This window comes from Zychaea mexicana (genome assembly GCF_025766255.1).
Source record: "Zychaea mexicana strain RSA 1403 chromosome Unknown BDB00scaffold_23, whole genome shotgun sequence".
Lineage (NCBI taxonomy): Eukaryota > Fungi > Mucoromycota > Mucoromycetes > Mucorales > Lichtheimiaceae > Zychaea > Zychaea mexicana.
The window spans coordinates 119375-138400 of NW_026516686.1; the positions used below are offsets into that span (position 1 = coordinate 119375).

The following is a 19026-nucleotide window of genomic DNA, read 5'->3' on the forward strand; positions in this document are numbered from 1 at the left end:
AGTTGGTGTGCATCTTGTGTTGGATGACCAAGACCCATGTGCCACAACATCTTCAACCGGAATACCAGCAAACACAGCCCACGAAGATCCCCAAGCCCGAGCCTTGATCCGTCCCTTGTTCCTCGGTCGATGAAGCAGTCACATGATCGATTTGATATGGTTGCTGACGCATTGTGCGTGTACCGAAAAGTCGCGTCGCAATTGATGGCATCAGATAATTGATGTCGAGCTTAGAGAAAGTAGGGAATGGTTTGCGACAAGGCAGTGATGAATGGATCGACTGGGCATATCATAGAGTTTGGATGCGTTTGAATGTTAACAGATTTGGTGATCCGCTGTTCGAGCCTCTTTTGCTTGGGACGGACAATATGAAGTATATACCTGTGGTTGATGGGCGTTGAGAATGTTCATAATCCAACAATTCGTTCGATGTCGGATTGACGGGAAAAACCATATACACCCAAGAGCCAGCACAACTTTGCCGCCAAAGAGGATCTCTTCATGGTACTGTTCGAACCCAGAGATGTGAAGGGGTTGGTTAATAATTGAGATTGAATTTACGCTGCAATGCTGGGGGTGATGCGCCTTGTTTGAAAACTTGTCGAACTGTTGATACAAGTATTAAGAATTGGAAATCGGTTGCTTGTGTCAAGGAGCGCGAAAAGGCGGGAGCGGTAAGTCGAAGTCGTGGATGTATCCCTTTGCAGCACTTCTTAACTGTGAGCCAGCAGGTTGATAAGATTGGCTGCCATAGGTGTCGATGGATCCAGCTCTTGATCTTCGCACCATGTGATATAGCGTCACTGGATCCTTTCAGGTTGTTGTTGTTGTGTGCGTACAAGGTCAGGGCGCATGATCATGTTGGTGGTGTGGTTGTTGGCACCCGGCGGTGTTCAGTCATCGTAGCTTATGATCCATGTCTTTATACTCCAATGCGGATCTTCATGAGTATGCTTTGTTCTTGGCCCGGCGCTGGCAAGAACAGTTGGCGTGGCATTTGCAGTGTTTGGGGGTGAGCTGTTGCTTGAAGGCTAGGGAACCATATCGCGGGTGGCTGCCAAGGAGATATATTCATAGTTATAATTTTTATTGTAAACAATAAAATTATTAACTATTTATATATCTGTCAAGCTTCTACTAAGTTTTGTATTTCATCAAAAATTATGTAACTAGTAGCCTTCGTCCAAGTATTCCTCGGCTAGAGGAGGGTGTGCTCATTACTATTCCGCCATCTATAAAATTATTTTAATATATAAGATTTATAACATATATTAGAAAAAATCAATTTTTCTAATAATTATTAAAATCCAAAGGATAAGGCTTACCCTTCTAAGGAGTGATGAGGGTCGAACTCGTTTTTCGGAATGGAGCTTCTTCATACAAGCCTTAACGGGATTTCGAGGGGGTAATGGTAAACTCTGCCCAGATGTTTTCAAGGTATCGTCGAAGCGTCGGTGGCGATGCCGCACACCGAGGCGAGTGTGTGTTGTTGACTGTCGTAAATAGATCCACGTGGTGTGGATTCCACTTGTGATCGAGTTTCTTGAAGTACTGCCGTGCCAACTACCATTTAAATCTGTTGACTGGATTGTCGTGATGGTGCGTCGGCCGGGTCGAACGCAGAAGGGATGTATGTAAGCTGTAGACGTGTGTTGGTGTTTCAACCGGAAATTCCATATGCGACGAGCTAGTGCCATCAACTCTGGTGACGTTGTTCCGCCAAAGTTGTTGATGTATGTTATGCTGATGGTGTTGTCACAGTGTACACGCAGTGTTTTTGCCATGATGCTGAGGGATGCGTAGCAGTTGTAACAATCTGTATCTCCTTCCAGTTGATCTGCTAATGATGTTGTCGATGGGTCCATGGGCTGCACCAAGTCTGTAGTGCTGTCACAATCCCGCATCTGTCGCCCAATGCATCGGTGAAATCCCCATATCCAGAGTGTAGTCAGTAAGAAAGTGAGGCCATTCCAAGAGCGTAGCTGATTCCACAACCATATCAACTCCTGTTGAGCTTCTAAGTTTTGCTACGCTGTTAACATCCATGCTTTGCCTTGCTGCAGAGCCAGATCTTTTGAGGCAAGAAGGTCCGTAGCCGGGACGAAAAATCGCTGCTGTCAAAGACTGCGCCTTGTCGATAAAATGAGGCGATCTGGCAACAGATGGTCCTGGCTGGAGGATTAGTACGTAGTTTCATTCCCTCACGGAAAAGGTCGCATATTTACTGAGCTGAGTGTTGATTTCCGAAGCCAAGATGATGGATAGTCTGCGAAGAAAGTTAGACTTGTTTTGGATGTTTTGATCCAAACAACCAACCACCTCCCCTACCTTCTTCTGTACCCGACGGGGAAATGGAGTCTCGCTGCGTCTGCTGTAGAACTGGCAATAACCAAATTTTCGAGACAGGCCTGGAGCTGAAGGAATCGGGGCCTTATTATTAGCAGCCCTGGGCAAGGGAATTGTTTGTGACCATGTGCACAGCTCATTTTAAGGAGGGATGGAAGATCTAACAATGAATTGTATTTATGACATGTTTGATTGGATGATGGTACTGTAGTTACTTCATTTTTTTATATAGCTTTGCTTCTTGAGAAAAAAGATTGGACAATAAGATTCAGAGATAAAGGAAGGATATACTAAAGACGACGAGCTCAGAATTTAACATGCCAAAAGGTGCAAAACATTGACAGAAGTTGACCTGGCACATCAGACAGCGAGCACACTATATACGTCAACAACTTAAGGACACAGATGTTGATGATTATTTTTAATGTTTGGAAAAGCAGAAACTTGCTTAAATATGATGAATCGGTTCTCTTGTTTCCGGCTATTATTTTAATTCTGTCAATTCTGAAGTTTGGGTATGTAGCAGAAGTGAGAGGACCTTGTTGACATTGCAAACTTTGGGTTTTCTACTATTACTCGCACGGAATGGCTTTTAATTACAAGTTTTAAAAAACTAGCTCTATTATAAAGAAAAGCGAGAGAAAAGAAGCATTGCTGAACTGGCTTCAGTGGTATCAATTGGGCAACAACCTCATCTATGCAGGGCAGGTTCATTTCGCCGTTTGAAGTGTTCACACACCCCAGGGCTAAACGCCCGACCGTCATTTCAGAAAACACCACCTTAATTAATTGATCTAATTCAATGTTCCTTTACTACTATGGAAAATGATTAATACTGTATACAGTAGTCATGTAATCTCTTCAGTGATCATTATACTATTATTACATAATTGGAAACTCTTTCAAGGGCCCTTACATACCATTCTATCCTAATTATCACTCCCGACCCTGCTTCTTGCCCGTAAAAAATACTTGTTCTAAACAGTGTTGAGTAAGTATAGTTTACAACAGTAATAGAGCTGGTCATATATGATTCTTAAACTCGACCAATTTATGGATACTTGCACTCTTAAAGACAGAGGATATATCGGTCTCATGATTAAACCGACGATTAAGATACAGTACAGTAAAAAGACTATAATAGTTGTGTACAAATAATGGGCCACTAACAGTAGGAGGAGCAAAATTGATACCTTAAGCGCATTTCACGTTGGTATTCTGGCTATCTGGCAAGACTTTTTTACTGTACATTGCTCAAGAAGAAGGCAAAATTACGAAAAGTCAAGCAGATGCATCTAGTCTACAGCAGTACTCGGTATAGATGGCCTTAGTTCCCGAACTAAAGGTAGTTGACCCCACTGCAAGCGAGCGTCAAACATTATGTGGAGCCTTGGGAACAAGCCTGGGAATCAACTATGACAGTGCTGCGCCCTGGGAACAATCAGAGCATTCTATCGTCATTCAATCATAGTCAGGCTCTTGCTGGGTTGTGAGAACGAAATCGGGGCAGCTTGGCGAGATAATGTGTGCCAACACCATGAGGACGTACAGTTTCCCTACGTGGGCTGGTGTCTACCCTAGAAAACATTCACCAAATCAAACGATTGCTTATTTACCCTTCAGTTTCAATGTCGGCGATGATATGCGGCTCCATGTTGTAGAATATGAATATTTCTCGCAGCGCCTTGCTCTATGCGACAGCGATAATGACGCAGATGGTTGATAATTGATAAGCAACACGTAAAATATGCCAAAGGAACGCGTTTAGGTATATTGATGATTGCTACTAGGTATATTAGACGAGGAATAGATGGGATCCACTACTACAGCTATTAAAGGTTGTCAAATCCGTTGGCATACGATGGCAGATGCTGGCTGTCTTGCCACTATTATTAATTACCACCAGGCTAAAAAGCAACATTTTCTTCTGTTATGGTATCGCCTTTCTTAACAACGAACGGGAACTGTGCTGAAGACGATGACGAATATTTAATACTAGCCGTGCTGTTCATCAGTATACTGTACGGGAGAACACTGACCAAGAAGATTACCGTAAAGTTTATGTCCGTTACTGTTCCTTTAATTGTCTTCCTATACTGAGGATATCCAATGATAGTTCAGCAACTGAGTCTCATTACACCATTGCTGGTATTGCGTCTCTATAATCAACCACACTAGAGGGTGATAATGTAGAAGAAAAAAAACGCGTTGCCCATCTTTGATCCTCTCAAACCATCATCAGGTGCCATACTTGACGGTATCTGTAAAGAGCCCTAACTATTTGTTACAGAATAAAGCTCTTAATACATGATATTCTATTTGTTCTATGGACTGCAAGTAGCACACATGAATAATACCTCAGCTGTGTGGTGAACCACATTAATACACTGCTTAAGATATCAACAATAAGATATTCGGTTGAACATTATAGCACACACGTATGAACACTACGGCATTTCGGCTAAACACTATTGAATAAAATCTCTCACTCAGATGATCCACCTTACGTGAACAGGACAATGAACCTATCAACAGGTACCTCGGCCATTACATCAGCTAACGCCGGTTTCAAAGATGTGCCCGATTAACATAGCGAATTCAATAGAAGTTCTGATACGTCCTTGATCCATCCTCTATCACATAGTTTATCCATTAGTCGGATGATTTGATATCGCCGTCTTAATAGCTAGAATATAAAAGAGCTTTATCTTTTGTTGGAATAAAACATCATCTCAAAGATACTTAATCTTGTCCCTTATTATCTTTATTAAAGCTCTATCATCACAAGCTGGATTATAGGTGCATGTACTACGTTGATTATACCCGGACGGAACTAAGAATTGAGGGTGATTAGAAAAATATAAAATTTAGAGTGTATTTTTAATGATTGCTCGTTGTACATGCAACACAACAAATGATGTCATATCTTAATATATAAGCATTGCTCTTTAGTTGTTGTTGGTGTCTTGTTGTCGTGTAGCAAAATGGGCACCAACCAGACTACAGAGATGAAAAAAACACTGTTATCGTAGCAGTTTCACACTTACACATCGCATCTTCCTCCATAGCAATAGACTATATATAGCGGCACGACATCCAGCTCATGTGCACAAGCAACATGCGCAAACAAGCTCGTTGGACTGAAAAATGAAGCTATAAGAGCCGAGCATATATATATATATATATTGTACGGCACTTTCCCCGCACACGACGACCCGATAAGGTAAGTGTGCCAAACGGCAGAACGATGTAGCGCATTTTAGGCTAGAATCCAGACAACTTTTTGCTGGCTTGTGCGACATGGTTTTGTTCAACAATCATCTCTGCTGAGATTATTATTTTTAAACATGACACAAGCACACACGCAAATTCGCCAGGACCCGCCTGTTGTTCACCCAAGAGTGTCCTTTTGTTTGCCCTAACTCCTTTCTTTCAGGCACACGACCACTCACAACAGCACATTAAACATAAACGCACATAAACACACATAATTAAACTATCCTTCCCCCCTCCTCTCTCTCTCTCTTTCTCTCTCTCTCGCTTCCTCCCACCCGCTGCTGCCCCTTCCATTCTTTACTTTAACAACAAAACGCAGTAAGGAAAACCACACTAGAAAACACACGCGAAGCGCGACTTAATCTCTCCTTCTCCTTCTCTTTCTCTCTCTCAATCTCACACTCTTACACACACACACACTCTCTCTCTTCGTTTTCAAGCATACATTCAGCAAACAATCAACTCTTGGAAAAGCAACAGAATGTCTCAAGACGCCAGCAACATCAACAACAACAACAACAATACCTACCCTGCAGGGAACGAACTCGCCCACCTACGTTCACAAAACGAACAACTGTGGAAGATTATCGAGAAACAACGTGTCATGATTCAAAACCTGCAAAAGGACAATGCTCGACTTGCCATTGAACGTGATGGTGTTATGGATAAGCTTCAACAACTAGAACGACAAGCTGGCCTGAAAAAACAAAAGCAACGAGCGGCATCGATTCTCATCTCGCCTGAAATGTTGCGCGAAATTGCAGAAGCAGATGATGCTACTGCACCCACGTCATCCGACACGACAACATCTCCTATAGACTTACCTGTGCCCACGATCATCACTACCAACTTGTCACCGGCGACAAGCAATACTAACAGCGGCAGCAACAGCAGCAGCAGCAGTCCAGTGCCACCACCACGGTCGCCGTTCAGATCGGTCAAGCCCGTGGATGGTTCACCACCTGCATCGCCAGTGCCCATGGATAAGGCTGCGCGCCGTGCACGGGCCCGAGAAAGCATGATGCCGCCACCGCGCAATGGGTTGCCAGAATACGACCCTACGATGCGTGCAGCATCGCCTCCATTGCCTCGTATGCCGCCACGACACTCCATGTATTATCGACCACCCACTGCAGAGCCTGAAGAGGTACCCACTATCCAGGAACCATCCGATCCCCTTAATCGATCGGCGGTCAATGGTGCTGGTATACAGCAGCAGCAACAACAACAACAACAACATCAGATGCCATTAGCATTAGGGGATGTATCTGTCAAAGTGGTTGGATCTAATATCAAGACAAACGATCGTGGCAAAGAAGTCATTGCGTTTATCATTGCTGTCAACCGCAAGTCATCGATGGACAGCGAGCAGCATGAACTGTGGCGCGTAGAGAAATTGTACTCGGACTTTTTGGATCTCGATACCCAGGTACAGTGCTACAGTGTTATATAAGCTGCTGATTACATGAGGATAATATATACGGAGTTTTCTGCAAAGAAAGGAGTCCCAAAATGTACTCATTTGTATATATCTTACGGATAATAGCTTAAAACACAACCGAATCCAGCAGTAACAAGCAAGATCAGTAAGCTACCTGACAAGGCGTTGTTCACGACACATGCACCCAACAAAGTGGATATGCGCAAGGTTCGTGATTATAGTTTTTAATGAAAGTACTTGTGTGTTCTGAGGAGGGGTTGTATGTAGGTTAGTTGGGAGCTAATACTCATGTTGTTATTAAAAGGTTGCACTGGAGCATTATTTGCAACATGCCGTGTCGCTCCCTTGGGACGACATGTCCGATCTGTGCGAGTTTTTGAGTACGAACGTGATTGAGCATGACGTCTCATCTCAGGTATATAAAGCAAAGGGAGAGAATTAAAGGAGAGATAATGAGAGGATAAAACAAGGTTTAGTGGTGATACATTAACACCTGCGATATTAGGCAATCGGGAAGAAGGAGGGTTATTTGACTAAGCGGGGCAAGAATTTTGGCGGGTGGAAATCGCGCTATTTTGTCCTGAATGGAGATGTGATCAACTATTACGAATCCGTAAGTAAATACTCCTCTAGTACTACTGATATGCTAGCGTGAGCAAATGAATCATGTCTGTGTTTTGAGAGATGATATGTCATTCCTGTTTGTATCTCTGCTAATCCACACTCAACCGATTGGACTGTTTTGACAATTCCTCTTTAACAGAAAGATGGCAGTCAGCTTGGCACAATTCGTCTCACCAATGCACAAATTGGACGACAGACAAACGGTGTAACCCCAACGGCGGATGAAAGCAACAGCATATACAGACACGCTTTTCTGCTAGTGGAGCAAAAGCGCGCGGGATCTTCTCATCTCGTACGTCATATTCTGTGCGCGGATTCGGACCAGGATCGCGATGAATGGGTCGAAGCTATCATTCAAAACATCCGTTTTGATGAAGAACCCCCTGCCGAGCTCGCCAAAGGTCAAAACAAGCGCAATAAGAAGGAAAAGCCACGCAAGCCGTCCAAGGGCGAAGTGCCTGCTCTGCGAGAGCCTGCCGGCGCCACTGCTGCTCCTGGAGCCGTCATTGATAACAACAGCAGTGTGGGTGTTGCCATCAGCAGCGGTGTAGGTCCCACTCCATCCGTATCGAGCGACAGTACGGATTCATCGCTACTGTCGACATCTTTGCCTTCTACCACGGGCGTCTGGCCACCCACTGAAGTGGGCAGAGCCAGTTTGGATCAATTACCACAGCACGGTCGCAACTTACATACACCGCCACCTATTCTTGTACGCCGTAGCTCAATGACCAATCTCACTGACGAAAATCAACACCAGCCTCTCATGCCTCCACAACGCGCGCCTTCGCCTTCCGGTCGTTCGAGCGAGGACTTGTTGAACAGTAGCGACGATGTGAATGAAAAAAAGAGCAAGAACAAGGCGAACCGCATGACCTTTTGGCCGAAAAAGATGTTTGGCAGCAGCGACGCGACACCCGCGCCTAAACCATCGACGTCTCTGACGACCGACGCATCGTCCACGTCTACATCCGCCAGCAGCAGCAATGCACCACGTGTCAGTACTGCACCCACGGGCTTCCGGAGCTTCTTGTCGCGCACTTCCAATGAAGCGTCGGATGCAAAGCGAGGCGGAGCTCCTGGAGCAATTGCCAAGCAATCAGAGGTGTTTGGACCGAACCAAGTGTTTGGCGTGCCACTTGAAGATGCTGTCAGAGTGTCCCAGATTGTTGAGGGCTACGAGCTACCCTCTGTGGTCTATCGCTGTATCGAGTATTTGGATGCCAAGAATGCAGTGATGGAAGAAGGCCTGTACCGATTGAGCGGCAGTACCACGGTTATGAAAGCATTGCGACAAAAGTTCAACAAGGACGGCGATGTGAACCTGTTGGCATCCAAAGAATACTACGATGTGCATGCGGTTGCTGGCCTATTGAAAATGTGGCTTCGAGAGCTACCGACGAGCGTGTTGTCGCGCGAACTGCGAACGGATTTCCTGCATGTCATTGATCTCTTGGACCGAAAGGACCGCGTGAACGAACTGGGCCGATTGGTATCTCAACTGCCGCTCGCCAACTATACCTTGCTGCGTGCACTCACTGCGCATCTGATCCGTGTCGTGCAGCACTCGGATATCAACAAGATGACGGTACGCAACGTCAGTATCGTGTTTTCTCCTACCCTTGGTATACCTGCCATGATCTTCAACTTGTTCATGAGTGAGTTCGAGTATGTGTTTTGGACGACTGAAGATGGCGATGCTGCTCCTCGTCGTATTGAAGACGAGCCTGCGTCGTCTTGTTCTTCTCCAGCTCCTCCCCGTCCTCCACCCGCTGTCGCAGTCGCTACCTCAGTGGATGATGAAACGGCATCGTGTCCGTTAGCAACACAGCAGCAAGACGACAGGGCAACAGCACCTCAACCTTCTTTAGCAACGCAACAAGCAGAAAGATCATCCGAACAGCAGCCACCAGCACCAGCAGCAGCACCTGCACCTGCACCAGCACAACCAGCTCTGGGAAGAAAGCCAACGCTTAAATTGCGAGAAGAATTTGGTCGCAGCAACCGCAATAGTGTCAACTATCTCGACGGTGCACCCAATGCTATTGTGGAGTTAGAGCGACACATGGATGGTGAGTTCTAGCTATTTTAATGCATATAAGCACTGCCATATTTGCTATGGGTGAGGCATGTTACTAAATGAAGAAGGTATAGGACCACCGGTTCTTGACGAGGACGATGAGGACTTTAACGAACTATCGCTGACATCTGCACCACGGGTCTCTGAAGACGACACCTGCTCGATAAAGAGTTCAGATATCAGCACTACACCTCACGATCAACAGCAGCAGCCATCACCATCTCATCCAACTAATACTACCAATACTACTTCTACTACTACCACTACTACTACTACCTTTACAACTACTAGTTAATCTGTTTCTATATTGTCCACTCACTCTACCCCTCAGTCATTGTTTCTCTCTCTCTCTCTCTCTCTCTCTATACTCTCTATCTATCGCTGTGTCTCTCTCTCTCTCTGAAAGAATAATCTCACTTTCCTCCCCTTCCCCATGACTCTATTTAAAGAAGAAGGGGGCTAACAAAAATAATGCCATATTACTCTCACTCTGTCTATTCCTGATCGCTTCTTGAAGCGATAGTTACTCTGAACAGGGAAAAGGACTGCACGATCATGATAAAATACTGCGTACATTCATCCACACTGTACATGACGCTTACACTTATTTAATTATCCATCACATTATCCCTTACACCCCCTTTATTTTTCTCTCTCTCTCTCTTTTTTTTTTTTCTTCCTTTCACTTGTTTGTTTGGAAACAACAAGCAAAAGACTACTTTTCTCTCTTCCTCTTGTTTTCATTTTCCCTCTTTTCGCCTTTTTTTTCTTAACTTTTTTTCTTTTAATGGCCGGTGACGAACCCGTCATTAACTTTGTCATTGGCGTTTTTGTCTCATTAGGTAAATCCCTCAAGTGCTCTTTCATGACTTTAAAAAGAAACATAAAAACACCTTCTTCCTAAAAGAGAAACTAAAAAATGTACGATGATACTTTTCCAACCCAAAATGAAACAGGCGCATCATTTTTGGACGCACTCGGCTTGAACTTGCTTAAACTAGACCACGTCAAGGAATCACAAAAATCGCCCAGCGAACAACGATCCGACTGTGGCCGACCTTTGTGGCATATCGGCCTATACACTTACATTGCAAGCCAACTGATCGGCAGCACGATCGCCTTGAGTAAGCCATTCATCACCATCCTCCATTTCATCCCCTCCCATGGATACTTTGTACTTATCATTGGGAAGCTTTAATAACCATCATCATCATCACTCAACTTAGATTATCTCAAAACACAAGTAAGACAAAATTCATGCTTCGCACCTCCCCCCCGCTCCTCATTTGTGTTACTAAAGAAAAAAAGCGCCGATTTGAAAATGATTTCCCAACTGTATCATTGTATGGAAAATTAGTGGGTCGCACCCTTAGGCAGCGTGGCCCTCATTTACAACTTTCTCTTTGCAAAGATCCTCGTTGGCACCAAAATCACTCGCAAAGATGTTCTGGGCACTTGTGTAGTTGTAGCCTCAGTCATTTGGATCGTTGTGTTTGGTGGCATGTACAATGGCGATGATCGTAAGTGTTATCTTTCCTTTCTCTTGTGTGCCTACACCACACAGAGGCACACCCCGCGTGCGTAGAATAGCGAGTGAAAAACTACTTTCGCTTGGTAGTATTCAGTAACAAAGGCAGTGCCAGTAGTCATCGTAACGACAGCTTAGCAAAGCACGCGCAGCTTTTGTCAAGATGAGATGAAAATAATATTAATTATAACCGAACATATCAATGATATATTTTATATGTAGCGGAAGATACGATTTCTTTAGAGAATCTCAAAATGCTATTTACACGACCCATCTTTATCATCTATTTCAGCGCTTTGAACATTATAACATTCTCGGGCCTGATCTTTGCCATCTGGTCTCGCTGGGTACTGGCTGACGACTCTCGGAAACGCAATAGCCAGTTGTTTTTGAATATGAAGCCTAAGCAAATGCTCAGAATCGTCGGTTTAATGTTCAGTTTGGAAGGCGGTATGCTTGCTAGTGAGACGCTTTTGCTTGCAAAGAGTGGGTATGTAGTTCTTTTTCATAGCGTTGTCAATTAGACAGATACCGAATGACTGACTGACTGACTGATCGTCTATCGCTAGCGTCAAGTTGTTTACACTTTCTGTGAATTCGCAAGTCAATCAGTTTACAGACAACACGAGTCGGTTCATTCTACTAGCATTGTTGATTACGGCAATATTACAGGCAGGTTAATGTTTAAGAAACCATTGATTGTGTGCGCGCGTGGTGTGTGTGTGTGTGCATGCGGGAGGAGGGGTATTTTATATAAAAAATATATATAGATAGAATTCTTTTCATCCGGGGGGGGGAATGATGCTCAATGTCCCTGATAATAATATTATTAACACAACCATTACTTTCTTCTCTCACCCCCTCCCCCCCGCTCCCTCCCCTACTTATTCAAATATTAACAATAACAATGCCAATAGGTCTACTGCTTAAACACGGCATTGAAACTATACAGTTCGGTGGTTGTAGTTCCAGTATTCTACGGCACATACACGGCGCTCGGATTGGTCAATACAATCATCTATTTGGATGAAATCGGCAATTATCCAGGCTGGGCGATTGCATTGGTCTTTATCGGCATTGGTGTCCTAATCTACGGCGTGTTCCTCCTAAGTTCGAAACCCGATCCATCTTCTCGACATCCAGATGACGAAGACGACGACGAGGAAAGAAGGGAGCAACCAGATCCGAGACAAAGCGGGTCTTATTGTCCAGGAGGAGGAGGAGGAACTCTAGGAGGTAGTGGTACTAGTGGTAGTGGTGGTGTAGGATTAGGAGGAGCAAGAGGAGGTGCTGGGGCCTCGTCCATGCAAGAGCGAGCGACTGCGAATGATACTATGCAAAACGAAGAAATGCAGACGATCCACCACAACAAATCGTGGCCAAGTGCGCATGACGAAAAGAATCAGCATGAACGACTACAAGGTTTCTTTGCGGCTTCCTCTCCCTCTTTAGCGATACCTCCTCCACCACCCCCACCTCCAGTAACAGCCACAGCAATATCAGTCACTGTAGCAGCGGAAGAATTGCCACCAGCAATAGTACAGCCAGTAATTACGGAACCTCAACCTTCGTTTTCTCGAGCTGACCATCAGCAGCAACAACAGCAACAACAACATCATCAGCGATGGTGGAATCGATTTACGTTCCAAAAAGGACAGCAACGACGACAGCACCAGCAGCAAAAACAACAAGCAGAAGCGTCGGCAGGATCTCCCGAAATGGCTATGCATAGCTTACGACGTCGCACAGCCATGGAAAACAATGACACTAGTAGCAGCAGCGCACCACAACGAGCATCGAGTAGTAATATCGAGATACCACACACAATAATCAAGGTCAAGCCATGAAGCACACACATTCCATTTTGTATAGAAAAACAACAGCAACAAAACCAAGTCCAGCATCACAATTTGTTTTTTACCTTCTTTACATACAAACATTTACGCCAAAACTATTGTAAAATCAAAAAACAACTACTTTTCTTGCATTTCTTCAAAGTACGCACACATCCATTCTTCTATACACATATAGCACACAACGCAGCACTTTTTTAAATTTTTAATAGCAGATAATTCAAGGGCGAAAATATACATATGTCGCATAATAATAATAGTAATAATAATAATAATAGTGATTTTCATTGCCGAAATTTTCTTTGATATTATGCCTTGTAAAAAGCCGTACTGCCCAGGTAGTCATCGATTGTTTTGTGTTCTATTGGACAGTGTGTCAGACAAGAGAAGGAGAAACGTCAGTACAAATATGACTTGAGAGAAAAAGTGATTCACAACATACCCAGGACTTGAAATATGCGTTCAAAGTGTGGCATGAATTCGCTGTTGCGTATGTACAAGTTGAATTCAAGATCAGCAAATACAGCAAATTCGTGCTCGCGGATCTCTTTAGAATCCACATCCAATTCATCGTCAATCGCCTATATATTTGGGGTCACATATGTTAGAGTAATGTCATTTCATGTCAGGTATCCCTGTTGACACGTACATCGAAAAGTGGCTCAAACCAGGATCCTTTAGCTTCATTGACTTTGGTAGCCAAGAACAAACAGCATGCTAAACGGTTGTGATCGCATGAATGAGTCAGTTGTTGTTGAGATAATGCTCTTCTCTTTTTCCCGGCCTCCTTCGGTTCCAAGACATACCTGCTATTAACTTTCTGTTCTTTTTCGTAACGACGTTCTAGGCCCCAGCAACACCCCCAATACTCATGTCAGTGGAAAACGCCCATAATCCGGCCAAGGAAAGAAAAAAAAAAGGAGTACAACACAAATAGAAAAGCCTCTTCTACCTTGATCACCAATTTTTCGAAATATACAAATGCATGGGCCACGCTGGATATTTCCAAATCCACTACCTTACCGATCTCTACCAAATGCGTCTTGATAGCTCGGATCTTACTCAACGTAATTTCCGGAGGAATTTCAGGGTGTATGTGCCGGAACTGTTCGTTCAGCTCGCGCTTCATTTCTGAAGGTCGCATACCCGCATGATTGGATCCCTGATTATCATCATTTGTGTAAACAAAATTTGCATTAGTACTCTCTCTTTTTTTCTTGCTTTCTTTTTATATACTATGTGATGATAAACCTGAGAGCTAGATAAGATGCCAAATCGATTATAGGACTCGTCATCAAGATAGCTTGGATCATAGTCAGATGTTTCTTCAGCAGTTGGCCGATCTCTGTCAAATGAAGATCAAAGTGTGCAGTCAGATTCTCTCTTTCCTTATTTTGTCAGTCTATACACACACAACGCCTCCTCCTTGAATTGCTTACTCTAATGAATTGGATGGTACTAAAAAGTGTGCATAGGATAACGCGGGTCGACGCTTATTGTTGTCATGGCTTGCTAATTGTTGTTGCCTATTTGCATTGGCACGTCAGTGATTGTCCCCCTTTTAATTCTTTAGATGCCAATCGATAACTTACAGGTAACCGCGGTTGAAGGACTGATCAGCTTTTCGTTTGCCTGATGAGAATCGAATTTTCTCCGTGTAATACCGAACAACCGACATGATGCTGCCACCATTGTAGTTCTACCAACAATTTAAAAAACAACTAAAGTGTCAATAACAGAAGCATAGGATCGAACTGATGAAATAATTTTTTCCAAAAACCTCTTTATCCGTATTGTGCGATTTCTTTTTGATTTTTTCAGAAGCAATCGGACGTTCGCTGTCCTCTCTAGTTAACTTGTGATGCTGTACGTTGTCGTCGCTTTCAAGTGACCAACGACGTCTTTGTTGCTGTTGTTGCTGTAGTTGGCTTTGGCTTTGGCTTTGTTGTTGTTGTTGCTGCAAGTGAATCTGTTCACTCAACAGCGATGTCATAACGGATGTCGAGGAAGCCAATGGTGGAACATTAGCACGGGCTTCAGCGCTGGGTACGGGGGCGGAACCTGCCAACTCGGCTGATATGTTGCTGTCACTAGAATTGAGCGATCCTCCTGCTATGCATACCATTTGATAAATATTTTTAATGTTAAATTGTCTCAAGAAAGGACAAAATGAAATTCAAAAAATAAAGAGGACACCTCCTCTCTCTCTCTCTCTCTCTTTTCAAAGCACACCTTCGGTTGAACGTAATGGTTGTTGTGGTTGTTGTTGTTGTTGAACGTATGAAAGCTCAGTGTGTAATTCTGGACGGGAGCTTTCATTATTGTAGTGTGATTCAAGCGATGCTGGACTAGCAAGTGGTACGTTGTTGTTGTTAAAGTCTGTGTTAGCGTTGTTATTGTTCTGTTCGTTGCCCAAGGAAATGTTGGATAGAAATGAAAAGGCAGCTGGTCTCGAGTTATTACGCCTGGATTTACGACTTTTCGTCGTGCCCATTGGCGTGTAAGAGAAAAATATAAAGGGCTATAAAAAAGTTAAAAAAAAAAGACGAAGAGAGCGCGAAAAAAAAAGGCCTTCTTTGCCGTTACGTCAAGAACCCTTTCAATGACGTTGCGGGGTTTTTTTTAGTATAAACACTTTAATCTAATACGCCGTTTATGGAAAATCAAGAAACGCGGATTTCTTTTCCCGTACGTATAGCAAGAAAAGCTTATCCAAATGAAAGGATAGATGGGATGCATCCAGTGAGGCAATAGCATTCTCAAGTTGGTAAAATAACAGCTATCGACTCGATGAATAAGTTTAGCATGTCTCTGAATACGCAAATTGAGGCAAGATGTGCTGTATGGGAAACGCGGCCTGTTGGAGGAATGAGAGCAAAGGGCGTAACGTAGTACACACAAAGTCCATGTGGACAATGATCAAGTCGGAGGAGCAAGTAACTGGATTCACGTCGCAAAAAGAAAGTTATGTAATGAGACTTGCAGAGAATTTATCATTTTGCCTCCAGAACGCCTTCACTGGGTTAATGTTGACAGTGGGTTGGATTGACTGTTATCAAAGCGACACTTGATCGTAGTGTAGCTCATTCATGCAAAGAAACAAAAATAGTAAAGTGGCAGGTTATGGTGACACAATGCCCAATACCATGTTTGCGGGTACGTCCTTGATTGCTGTCGCCAAAGCATTATGATTCTTTTTTAGAGAGATGGCGGTTTAAACGATACGCAGTCAGTAAAGGGACACTCTTGCTACTATTGCTGTTGTAATGTAGCATCTATGTACTGTTTTTGGGAGTTTGACGACCGGACTCTTCATCATTTGCCCTTTTTGTGCTTGCTTTGAGTAAGGTACGCTTCCTGTACCAACAAAGAAGAATGAGAAGGTAAGAAATATTGACCTGGAAATTATATGACAATTATATCGACTCACTCAATGCACAGCGGCGAGAACGTAAGCTTTTCAAGGCATCATCAAAAAGTATCTTGGCTACATATCACACATAACAGCTGGCGCTGCTATGAGGTACAAGTAAGAAATTGAACACCACGTTCTTTGCATTCGAACGTGACGTGCTGTTTTCGATAGTTTGTAGCACGTAATACATTTAACTTATATATTACTTATGTTGATGCTATACAGTAGTAGTACGTTTAAAGGCAAGATGATGATAGCAACGACATAAGGATATTAGAGGAACATGTGCTGTTGACATTTCATTGCGTCAGTACGTATGTAGTATGATTTTCCATAAGTGAAAGTTTTCATTTTTACCCGTTTTTTACTGATGCTTGGATTAATTTAGGTATACCGTTATTTTTAAGATTGGGTTTACTAACAGTTTGATTGCTACCAATTCGGATTTCTTTGTGTCCTAGTTTTTTGAATAACTTTAGGATCGCTAGGTCACCAGCAGTGATCTCCAACCGGTCCACATTGCGTTTGCCCTTGTTGGCGGTGAAGGAGAACCAGTATGAGAATAAACACTTTGGATGTTCTTGTGTGTGAAGTAGTGGAAGAGTATTGTAAAGAGATATCCATAAACGAAAGGAGCTTGGTATTTATAGTGTCTGAACAAACCCTTGCTACTCGATCCATTCATAACAGCTCTCAATAACATTTTATTCATCCTCTCGCTCCCACTTATTCTCAATTCTTCATTACACTACTTACTACTTCATCCATCCTTTTTACTTATACGACCTTGTTCTTGCTCAATTTATCCTTTATCATTACATGGTTTTTTTGTGACAAGATGTCTAAAACACACATATTTAGAGATGATATAGATAGACACCAAATAACTACTCCAGCATGTTGTGTTTGACAAGCAATACTATTGTGTGAATACATTGTAACCAGCCATCTTTGCATCTGTCAAAACAATTTGATACATCCGGGTTTCTTAGTGTCAAAACCCATGATGGTCTGCTTTGACAACCAAAAAAATCCAGCCGATCTAGGTAAGGAGAATCCCAACAGCGCATGCGACCAGCTTTTCTTATACGAAAAAAAACTACTGTATTGTGCGTTTAAAACTTTGAAAACCCAAAAGTCCCAAAGTGGGCAATGATTAGAGAGGAACTGTAGTATCATATACCATCAGTTCATTTTTTTTTCTACACTGACGTGAACACACTACAAACCTGATGGTGCACAAAACGTTGGAAAGTGAAACATACGTAACGACAAGTGGATAATCAGTAACAAAAATAAAAGAAACTGGATATAATTGTTATCACATAGAGTATACTTCAATTGTATATGGGTAGGTGAAGGCGATCAGCAGTGTCATCGACGTTTTGATGTTGATTATTCAGTATTTGAGAGGAAAATTAACAATCCCATTATTAAGGGCAAAAAAACCGTGCAACGAAAGGTAGTAATGATGATATGTAAAAAATGTTGGCACAATATTCAACGTATTGTACTTACTAATACTAATAGCTTTTCTACTAAACGAATACGTGTACCAAACCGTATATACAAGGTAAAAAGAGCCGTCTGGCGTGATTTCTCTGGAAAGTTACATGCAATTGATGATAAACTTAGAGAACACATATTAAAGACTAGTTTATATGATGGCCCCTGTTTACTGAATATATACAACATGACGTTTTGTACGGTGCTTCATAGATCATAATAAATCAGAAATTCCGTTGAATGCATAGTGGTCAAGCGAATAGGAATGCTGATAGTTGTCGTTGCGCTTGTATCATTGAGCACAGTTTAAAGGCGGCTTCATTCTACATGGCGCTTTTTATTAAGAATTGTCTGTGGTTTATTCCAACTATTTACGTGAAAATCGAGTTAAATGATGACCTTTGCCTTTAGCGTCCTAACAGGAGTTCATGTTCCGTTTGCCCAGAGTGTTGAGATGTGCATCGTATATCCAAAAATGACAACCACTCACACTATTCATAATTGGTAAAATGTGCGCATCAGTCCCACTTCTTCAGCAACCAAACTTTTCGCTCTGAATTATTCGCGGGTTATTACTTTGTAGCGTTGAAGATTTTCCTCTTCCGTGTGGAGAGCTATGTTTAGGATTCTCTGATTACGGTACTGTTGTAAACCAAAACTAAGGGGGAAAAGCTTGACACACTGCTCAAAATGTGTTTTAAAAAGTAGTCCTTTGGTTCATTATACATAGAAGGCTTAATTGCTTACACACATACAATGATACTGTCCTCCTACTACTGTAGTGTTGATGAATGAACAACAACAGATGGAAGATAGAGATGTGTTATCATGTATTGTTATTGCCATCTCGGTCTGTTTCTACTTTGATAGTTTATAAGGTGTCCTTTATAGATAAATAGGAAACATGTGCTTCGTTATGCCATGCAAAGCAAACAACGTGACAAAGGATGTTGGTGA

The 19026-nt window shown here is 42.9% G+C and overlaps 4 protein-coding genes across 4 annotated transcripts; 2 read left to right on the plus strand and 2 right to left on the minus strand.

The window, feature by feature from the left end:
* Positions 1-52: 52 nt before the first annotated feature.
* Positions 53-1904, minus strand: BDB00DRAFT_870755 (uncharacterized protein; the record flags this gene model as incomplete). The annotated part of the gene is made up of 3 exons (XM_053126751.1): positions 53-280; positions 382-507; positions 1326-1904. The coding sequence occupies 3 exons, from the start codon at positions 1902-1904 to the stop codon at positions 53-55; spliced, it is 933 nt and encodes a 310-aa protein (XP_052981306.1).
* Positions 1905-5683: 3779 nt separating this feature from the next.
* On the plus strand, positions 5684-10463 carry BDB00DRAFT_927736 (uncharacterized protein). Its single transcript, XM_053128895.1, has 6 exons — positions 5684-7051; positions 7169-7270; positions 7368-7478; positions 7569-7676; positions 7827-9759; positions 9842-10463. Exons 1-6 carry the CDS (start codon positions 6104-6106, stop codon positions 10060-10062), a joined length of 3423 nt encoding a protein of 1140 aa, XP_052981307.1. The 5' UTR covers positions 5684-6103; the 3' UTR covers positions 10063-10463.
* BDB00DRAFT_267683 (uncharacterized protein) lies at positions 10309-13333 on the plus strand. The gene is made up of 7 exons (XM_053116724.1): positions 10309-10609; positions 10724-10891; positions 10994-11010; positions 11125-11287; positions 11518-11785; positions 11865-11967; positions 12213-13333. The coding sequence occupies exons 1-7, from the start codon at positions 10555-10557 to the stop codon at positions 13140-13142; spliced, it is 1704 nt and encodes a 567-aa protein (XP_052981308.1). The 5' UTR covers positions 10309-10554; the 3' UTR covers positions 13143-13333.
* Positions 13334-13335: 2 nt separating this feature from the next.
* BDB00DRAFT_815609 (uncharacterized protein) lies at positions 13336-15725 on the minus strand. Its single transcript, XM_053122919.1, has 10 exons — positions 15381-15725; positions 14929-15257; positions 14741-14847; positions 14588-14674; positions 14400-14493; positions 14101-14310; positions 13955-13991; positions 13798-13865; positions 13591-13729; positions 13336-13509 (listed from the first exon to the last, which is right to left on the minus strand). The coding sequence occupies exons 1-10, from the start codon at positions 15640-15642 to the stop codon at positions 13457-13459; spliced, it is 1386 nt and encodes a 461-aa protein (XP_052981309.1). The 5' UTR covers positions 15643-15725; the 3' UTR covers positions 13336-13456.
* Positions 15726-19026: the final 3301 nt, after the last annotated feature.

What these genes read in the sequence shown, in the direction of transcription:
- BDB00DRAFT_927736 (XM_053128895.1), top strand. Translation starts at nt 6,104, where the DNA reads ATGTCTCAAGACGCCAGCAACATCAACAACAACAACAACAATACCTAC. An exon ending in TTTTGGATCTCGATACCCAG is followed by an intron (nt 7,052 to 7,168) that starts GTACAGTGCTAC and finishes TACGGATAATAG; the next exon opens with CTTAAAACACAACCGAATCC. An exon ending in TGATCAACTATTACGAATCC is followed by an intron (nt 7,677 to 7,826) that starts GTAAGTAAATAC and finishes CCTCTTTAACAG; the next exon opens with AAAGATGGCAGTCAGCTTGG.
- BDB00DRAFT_267683 (XM_053116724.1), top strand. Translation starts at nt 10,555, where the DNA reads ATGGCCGGTGACGAACCCGTCATTAACTTTGTCATTGGCGTTTTTGTC. An exon ending in TGGCGTTTTTGTCTCATTAG is followed by an intron (nt 10,610 to 10,723) that starts GTAAATCCCTCA and finishes AAAATGAAACAG; the next exon opens with GCGCATCATTTTTGGACGCA. An exon ending in CATGTACAATGGCGATGATC is followed by an intron (nt 11,288 to 11,517) that starts GTAAGTGTTATC and finishes TTTTATATGTAG; the next exon opens with CGGAAGATACGATTTCTTTA.
- BDB00DRAFT_815609 (XM_053122919.1), bottom strand. Translation starts at nt 15,642, where the DNA reads ATGGGCACGACGAAAAGTCGTAAATCCAGGCGTAATAACTCGAGACCA. An exon ending in GCATCTTATCTAGCTCTCAG is followed by an intron (nt 14,311 to 14,399) that starts GTTTATCATCAC and finishes GATGATAATCAG; the next exon opens with GGATCCAATCATGCGGGTAT. An exon ending in TCGAAAAATTGGTGATCAAG is followed by an intron (nt 13,992 to 14,100) that starts GTAGAAGAGGCT and finishes GCTGGGGCCTAG; the next exon opens with AACGTCGTTACGAAAAAGAA.